Source organism: Lupinus angustifolius, chromosome LG03, assembly GCF_001865875.1.
Source record: "Lupinus angustifolius cultivar Tanjil chromosome LG03, LupAngTanjil_v1.0, whole genome shotgun sequence".
Taxonomy (NCBI): Eukaryota; Viridiplantae; Streptophyta; class Magnoliopsida; order Fabales; family Fabaceae; genus Lupinus; species Lupinus angustifolius.
The window spans coordinates 10,438,809-10,447,773 of record NC_032011.1 but is presented as its reverse complement, the minus strand read 5'-3'; the positions used below and the strand labels follow the sequence as shown (position 1 = coordinate 10,447,773).

The following is an 8,965-nucleotide window of genomic DNA, read 5'->3' as shown; positions in this document are numbered from 1 at the left end:
ATACTTAATCACTTTCAAGAGAATTGTATACTAAGTGTGTTGAGTCTAAGGATTGCAAGTTATAAAATTGTTATATCTTGTAAAGGTAATCCTTCCATAGAATTCATTCTTCAAACTTGTTGTAAACTTGTCATCACAAGACTATGGTGAGAAGGGGAAATAGTTACTTGGAAAGGTTGTTTTCCAAGGGTGTGAGATATTTGTGAGTGCGTAAGATACAAGGAGTCTCAGAAAAATATTATAATTACAACTCCAAATATCTTGTAAAGAAATCTCTTGTGTTGCAAGAGTACTAGATGTAGCCTTTAATAGATAAGAAGGTGAACCAGTATAAAAACCATATATTCTTTCTCTCTTCTCTCTACTCTATCTCGTTATTTTGGACTTATCAATTGGTAATCTTTCTAATGCATAAGCACTTCGATATCATAACAGAAAAATTGACCATTACCACATACAATTAATTCAGCCCCATTCCCCCTCTTAGTTGTCATCTAATACTTGCAATTCTCTTTTTTATTTTGTTCGCATTACCAATCCCATCAAATGTCCCTCAAATCTCAATTTAATATTTTTAAATTAAACTATTGAACTTCAAGAACTCTATAAGCTTTTTCAAACCCCTTCAATTTAGGTCTTATTAGAAAAATTACTCAAGTTCTCAAAACCTCTTGCATTCTCAAAAGCTTTTACCTTTTACCTACATCTTCAAATGGCAACCTCAAACACATCCAACATTATTAATCTAAGCATTATCATAGAGTATCATTTTGAGCTCGCGATGCTAAAGAAACAGGTGAGGACGTTAGACCCTACGTTACTTGAGCAAGCTAAGATTGACTTTTCGAAGAGGAATCCTAGTGTACCCAAGCTTGATCACGTTATTTTGGAGGAATCATCAATATTTTCAACTAGGGTAGTTGGAGAATTATTGGAGAAGAAAATGGAAGTGTCGGGGAAGACGATCTCAAGGATGTTAGTAATCTAAGCATTAGTTTGTGAGGCTACAGAAACATGTGTGGATGTTAGACCCTATGTTAGTTGAGCAAGTTGGATTGACTTTTCAAAGAGGAAGTCCTAGTGTACCCAAGCTTAATCACATAATTTTGGAGGAATCATCAATAATTTCAACTAGGGTAGTTGGAGAATTATGGGAGAAGAAAATCGAAGTGTCGGGGTAGACGATCTCAGACACTATTTTTTCTTCCTATGAAGGGTTTGTTAGATCAAATGAGTGGGAAAGATATAATGCTTATCTTAGTGCTACAAAGGTTGGTTCCAAGAATAGCATATCCAACATGCACAAGTTTTGTTTGTCAATATCTAATGGATACCAAACTCAATCTTCCACACATTCTCTTCTCGAGGTTCAGAGAATTTATGTTACAATTACAAAAGGCCACAACAATACCATTCACTCACCTACTTGGAAGGTGATGAAATCCTAGGGTATCTATGAGTTGGTGGAAAGCATGTTTGTTGAACATAAAGCTTAGGCCCTACCTGAGAAAGGCATATCACCTTTCAATATTGGAAAAGTGAACTTGGCCAATATGAGTCTAGTATTATCACACAAGATGATCATAATTTCTAATATATTTTTAGGCATTTATCATGGTGATTAATGAAAAATACCCAACTTATTTCACATTTTTGTATTAGAATTTGTATAACGAGTAAAGAAATGTTTAATACATCTTTTCTCATATCACTTCGAATATAAGGTTAAAGAATGGAAGAATTAAATAAAAAGGTCACCAAGATTAAAGCATAAAGACCAAGAAATGAAGAAAATGACCCGAGAAAACCAAAATCACGTTCGGCATGACTTCTAGCCATTAGGCACTTGTTACTTGATGGTGCATTGGGGGAAACCCTCACATGATGGAAAGTAGGTTGGGCAGCTGATATGCCAGCAGGACTAGTCTAGTACAACATGTGCTGGCACTGTAGGTTGCACGGCTGGCACATGAGAAGCAAACCCTCCTCCTGGTTGGGTAAGCAGGGCTCTGGGTGCCCAAGGCAAAAGTCTATATAAAGAGGCATTTGGCTCTCTTAAAAAATCACCATTGTACATACCCATGCCATAATCATTATACACATCTTAGGTACATATTTTCACTTAGAATTCAGAGAAATAAGAGTAGGGAAAGTAAGTTTTAAGAGCTTGTTATTGAGTCTTCACTTGGAGCCTTAAGCATATCCTTATGGATATCTAATTCTCTTGGTTGTAATTGGATCTTATTAAACTTTATGCAGCTCTCTTCTTATCACAATATCAAATATGTGGTTTATCATCATAAAAAAGGAGAGATTATGAAGAAGATCCTCTTCTTGATATTGATTAGGTTTTGAAGAAGGCACCAACTTCAATAAAGAAGAAGGAAATTGAAGACCTTATGATTTGTCATTGTCAAAAAGGGGAGATTGTGAATAAGAGGCTCTCATTGACCTTGACTAGGTTTTGATAAAAACACCAACATCAATAACGAAGAAAAATGTAAAATGCATTATGGATATGGAAAACACAAGTTAATAGATAAAATGCTATTCGTTTCTAAGTTTAGAGTTTTACCTTTATAGTTCATTTTAATTTTCATTTCACATCAAGCTCTTCAAAAGTGTTTTGCAAAGTTTTAAAGTGATGAAAAATAGTACAAATGTTTCTAAAAAGGAGTGTTTAAAAAACCAAGTAACAAGTTACTTGAAATAGAATAACAAGTTACCTAAGTAGAAAAAAGGCTAGCAACTGAATACAAAGGACAGTTATTGATTAATATTGTTACCGTAGCTTGCAAAAATTCTAAATGGCACGAAATAATACTTACTGGCTGAGTCACAACCAGGTCGTTCTCTTTAAGACGTTTTGTGAGACTGCCCAAAATGTGTAAGCAGACTATCAGCCACGCAGTCCTCAGGATAAAATAGTCCAAATCTCTGTTATCAAATTCTTACTAACACTATAAGAATCGATCTCAAATACACGCACCACAATATGGCTACCAGTGCCAATTTTCGAAACTCCCACAATATGGCTAATAGTGTCAATTCTTGAAATTCCCACAATATGGCTACCCGTGCCAATTCTTTTCCCACAATCTGACTACTAGTGTCAGTTCTCAAAATTCCCACAATATGACTACCTGTGCCAACTCTTTCTCCTCAATACTGACTACTAGTGTTAATTCTCGAAATTACCACAATTTGGTTGCATGTGTCAATTCTCGAAATTCCCACAATTTGGTTGCATGTGTCAATTCTCAGTACCACGGAAAGAAAGGGGGAGAAGTTTGCCGCAAAATGAATTAGCGCAAAATACAACGGGTTCGGGTATGGTATTCTTATTTTCAACCCCGTTGAGTTTGGATTCGGGTTCAGGTTCGGGTTTGGGTATGTGCAAACCCGACCCCGATCCGCCCCGTTGCCATTCCTATCCAAAAGTTCTCACTAATTGTTTTTAACAAACCAAGTTCCAAAAATTAATCAATGGACAATAAGGACCAATAATTGGTTATGATGTGCCAATAACGGATTAGTGTGGGCTGGAAGTATTGTTTTGAATTTGAAACTCAACTAGAACATACCAAAATGAACAAGTATGTTCCCAAACGTTTTGTACCTCCTCGAATGGATCTTGTAACCCTTCTAAAATCTATAAATATCATCCTAAACATATGAAAAATGCAACACACTTTTTTAAACAACTTTCAATTGCAAATCTTTCCAAGTTTTTCAAAAAAAGTTTTAAGAAAATTTATGCACTTTATATTTTTTGAAAAAACGAAGAGCTAAGTTTGATATTGAGTTAAAGTATTCTTGAAAATGATTCATACATCAATACATTGAGTGTAGTGATCCTAAGCCTTTTGGAAAATTCTTCTACTTCATAAAATCAATAGGTTTTAATGTGTGTTTGTGTAAAAGAAAGTTTTATGCTTTCTTAAGAGAAATTAAGTGTCATATAAGAGAGTCTTAGTGTCATGCTTGTAAAGAAACTCAACTGGGTATGGAAATCTCGATTCAGAAAAAAGGGACTCAGAGTAGCCTTCGATTGAAGAAGATGAATCATTATACATCTTGTGTGAATCTCTGTGACCTTATATTTCTACTATATTTGTTCTTTATGTATTGTTTCCGTTCGAAATTTTGAGTTGTAGTTTTTAAATAGATTCTTGTGAGGGGTAGTCACACATCCAATAAAAAATTAATGAGTAAATTATGCTCACACCCCGAGTTTTGGTGAAATTATACTAACTACTCCTTCCTTTTTTATCCTTACACAAATCACTTCAAATTCTCTACATACGTTGCACTAACTACCCGAGATATAAATGTAATTTTTAAACAAATAATGTGCAATGAGTATAATTAAGTTAAATAAAATATTGTATATTGTGTAGACAAGCCCAAATAGTATAAAACTCAATATGTCTTCAATATTTTTGTTTAAATAACTCTGATACTATTTTGTAATAAACCAAAAATAATAATGAGACTAACTCTTATACTGTTTAGACTTCTCTACACAATATACCATATTTTGTTTAACTTAATTACATTCATTGCATGATTTTTTTATTTAAAATACTACACTTATATCTCATACATGGATAGATAATATAACAAATATACAAAGAGAATAAAATATCTATTTATACTAGCAGATAAGTTATCTTTTTCAACCAATAAAATTGTGACACATGCCCCGTTTAATCATGTTCTTTAAAGATATTTCTAAAAACTAAAAAAATATGACACATGTCATAAATTTACTGGCTGGAGAAGATAACTTGTATCATGATGAACAATATTTTATTCTGATATACAAAATTATGGGTATTTTGTATAATAATAAAAAAAGAATAACATTCAGGAGTGTGAATATACTCTAAATTAATTTCTCCATCTGATGAAGTGAGATTGTTATACCAAAAAAAACTATTTAGTAGCAAGAGAAAACGATATAATTCTGCTAGTTTCTCCGTGGATTTTCAGTTGACACAACATTTTCTCTAGTCGCAGAGAAACATATGTCCTCCATGTTCATACAATTACAGTTACAGTGGTAAGATAGTTTGATATGTTTACTGTAACGCCCCCGTCTCTTTCATCCCATCACCACGATAAGCTCTCCATTTATCACAGAACCACTTTGACAAGAAACAACAACCCACTTTCTTTGATTCCCATTCCAAAATCATCCTTATATCTTTCAATACATACCAAATCCGAGTCACACACCCAGACCCAAGCCCAGGCCCAGGGACCTTATCTTCAACAACGCTTACACAAACTCTGTTCATCTGGGAACCTTAATGAAGCACTCAAGCTACTCCAATCACAGTTTCATAATTTCTTTTCAACTTCAGAAGCTATTGGGGCATTGCTTCAGGCATGTGGGGTCCACAAGGACATTGAAGTTGGCCGAAGAGTGCACGGTATTGTTTCTGACTCCGTGCAGTTCCGCAACGACGTCGTTCTGAACACTCGCGTTGTTACTATGTACTCCATGTGCGGGTCATTTTTGGAATCTCGTAAAGTTTTTGACGGGTTTCAGAATAAGAACCTCTTTCTTTGGAACACACTTTTAAGCAGTTACACCAGAAAGGAGCTTTTCCACAACACGGTTTCTTTGTTTATTGAGTTGATTTCTTCGACGGATTTCGTGCCGGATAATTTCACGTTACCTTGTGTGATTAAGGCATCGGCGATGCTGTTGGATGTTGAATTTGGGGAAGTGATTCATGGTTTTGCTTTAAAGATTGGTTTATTCACGGATACGTTTGTTGGTAATGCATTGATTGCTATGTATGGGAAATGTGGTTTTGTGGAGAGTGCTTTCAAGGTGTTTGAATGTATGCCGGAGAGAAACTTGGTTTCGTGGAACTCGATTATGTATGTATGTTTGGAGAAGGGTCTTTTTGAAGAGAGTTATGATCTTCTTCACCGGCTTTTGAACAGCGAGGAAGGTTTGGTACCAGATGTTGCTACAATGGTGACAGTGATACCAGTGTCTGCAGCACTAGGGAAATTGGAAATGGGGATGGAACTTCATGGTTTGGCTTTGAAACTTGGCCTTTGCGAGGAGTTGAAGGTGAATAATTCGCTCATAGACATGTATTCAAAATGTGGTTACCTGTGTAAAGCACAAGTTCTATTTGATAGGAATGTTAACAAGAACGTTGTTTCTTGGAATTCTATGATTAGTGGACACTCTAAGGATGGAAATTGTTTTAGAACATTTGAGCTGCTTAGAAAGATGCAGAGGGAAGAAAAGGTAACGGTGGATGGAGTGACCTTGTTAAATGTTCTGCCAGCTTGTTTAGATGAGTCTCAATTGCCGAGCTTGAAAGAACTGCATGGTTATGCTATTAGGCATGATTTTCAGAATGATGAATTGGTAGCGAATGCTTTTGTTGCTGCCTATGCAAAGTGTGGCTCATTGAATTATACTGAATGTGTCTTCTTCCATGGCATGAAAACAAAAACAGTGAGCTCTTGGAATGCATTGATTGGTGCTTATGCACAAAATGGTTTTCCACAGAAGGCTTTAGACATGTACTTTTTAATGAAAGATTCTGGCTTAGATCCAGATTTTTTCACTGTTGGTTGCCTTCTTCTAGCTTGTGCGCGCCTTAAATTTCTACGCAATGGCAAAGAGGTTCATGGATTTATGTTGCGTCGTGGTTTAGAATTGGATGAGTTTATCGGGATATCATTGCTGTCACTTTACATTCACTGTGCCAAAACGTTACTAGCAAAAGTATATTTTGATAAGATGGTAACAAAAAATGTAGTATGCTGGAATACAATGATTACTGGCTTTTCTCGGAATGAACTTCCTTATGAATCCCTGAATATGTTTCGTCGAATGGTTTCTAGTGGAACTCAGCCTCATGAGATTGCCATAACAGGCGTTCTTGGGGCTTGTTCGCAGATGTCAGCATTGCGTTTGGGGAAAGAAGTTCACTGCTATGCACTGAAAGCTCATCTCACTGAGGACAAATTTGTTACTTGTTCACTAGTAGATATGTATGCAAAATGTGGATGTATGGAACAATCTCAAAACATTTTTGACAGGGTAAATGTGAAATATGAAGCATCATGGAATGTAATAATTGCAGGATATGGAATTAATGGGCATGGACTAAAGGCTATAGAGCTGTTTGAACTAATGCAACGCTCAGGCTGCAGGCCAGATTCTTTTACATTTATTGGAGTGCTAACGGCTTGTAACCATGCTGGTTTAGTAACAGAAGGGTTAAAGTATCTTGGTCAAATGCAGAGTTTGTATAAAATAAAACCAAAAATAGAGCATTATTCATGTGTGGTGGACATGCTTGGTCGGGCAGGACAACTGAATGAAGCTTTAAAGCTTTTAAATGAGCTGCCATATGAACCAGATTCTAGGATATGGAGTTCGTTACTCAGTTCCTGTAGGAATTACGGTGATTTGGATGTTGGGGAGGAAGCCTCCAAAAAGTTATTGGAGTTGGGGCCAGATGAAGCTGAGAATTATGTGCTGCTATCGAACTTATATGCCGGATTAGGAAAATGGGATGAAATGAGAAAGGTGCGGCAGAGGATGAAGGAGATTGGTATTCAGAAAGATGCAGGTTGCAGTTGGATTGAAATAGGAGGAAAGGTTTATAGATTTCTTGTTGGTGATGGATCAGTTTTGGAATTAAAACAAATTCAGAAGACTTGGAGTAAATTGGAGAAAAAAATAAGCAAAATTGGATATAAACCTGACACAAGTTGTGTGCTTCATGACCTGGAAGAAGAGGAAAAGATTAATATACTTCAGACCCATAGTGAGAAGCTTGCAATTTCTTTTGCATTATTAAACACAACTAAAGGTTCAACTCTGAGGATTTACAAAAATCTACGAATTTGTGTTGATTGTCACAATGCTATTAAATTAGTATCGAAGGTTGTAGAAAGGGAGATTATTGTAAGGGACAACAAGCACTTCCATCATTTCAAATATGGATTTTGTTCCTGTGGAGATTATTGGTAGCTGAAGGTCCATACTATTTTTTAATCAGCAATTTGCATGAGTAAATGATGCCCGAAAATGTTAATGGTCTTCTGTGAAACTCCTGCTTGTCTTCCACATCATACAGGTCGAGAACTCTGGGTCATAACTAGAAGAAAAACATGCTATGCAATATATATCCTGTTTTCCGACTTGTATAACATCTAACTTCAATTTTTTTCCAGTGTTACATGACAAGAGATTGCATATTGTAAATATAAAATATGAATGGAATTCTAAGCTACCCCAGGGGTTCCTAACCCCAAGTAATGTAACACCATTGCCGCACTTTAATTGGATAGATGGTGTTCTATGCTTTCCTTTAAATTTGTGAATTCGTCTAACAATATAATAATAATAATAGAAGTGAATCCACTTACTCTAGGAGTAAATTAAAAACCTACTCTACATCTTAGTCATGCATTTATGAAAATCTAATGGTTCAGATTTACTTACTAATTCAAACCATTGGATTTTCATATAATATATGACTAAGATGTGAAATATGTTTTTATTTTCATATAATATATGACTAAGATGTGAAATATGTTTTTTTTACCGGTAATCTTCCTATAATAATTGCATTATGGTGTTGTGGCATGAGACTTTTGTTTGAGAGTCCTTTTTAGGGGTGGGGTAATGAACCCAGCCTAATTTGTATCATCGTATTGGGTCAATGTTGAAAGGGGATTAAGGCCCCCCTTGAGATACTTTTATCCTGTGCTGAAAATTGAGATAGGAGGCTATTACCAACTCAGTCAGTGCAAGATATGAGCTTTGTTAGCGGGCAAGGTTAGTGCTAGGACACGTAATTCATGAATTGTTGCCCAATTGAACTTCAGTATCATGATAGTTGTCCACAAAGTTATGCTAGCTAGGATGATTGGCAATTACATTTCAGAAAAAGTGCTAATGAAAAGGAAATTC

The 8,965-nt window shown here is 35.6% G+C and overlaps 1 protein-coding gene across 1 annotated transcript; it reads left to right on the top strand.

Annotated features, from left to right (window-relative positions):
* Nucleotides 4,959-8,245, top strand: LOC109343352 (pentatricopeptide repeat-containing protein At1g18485). The gene has a single exon (XM_019581593.1). It carries the CDS (start codon nucleotides 5,081-5,083, stop codon nucleotides 8,018-8,020), a length of 2,940 nt encoding a protein of 979 aa, XP_019437138.1. The 5' UTR covers nucleotides 4,959-5,080; the 3' UTR covers nucleotides 8,021-8,245.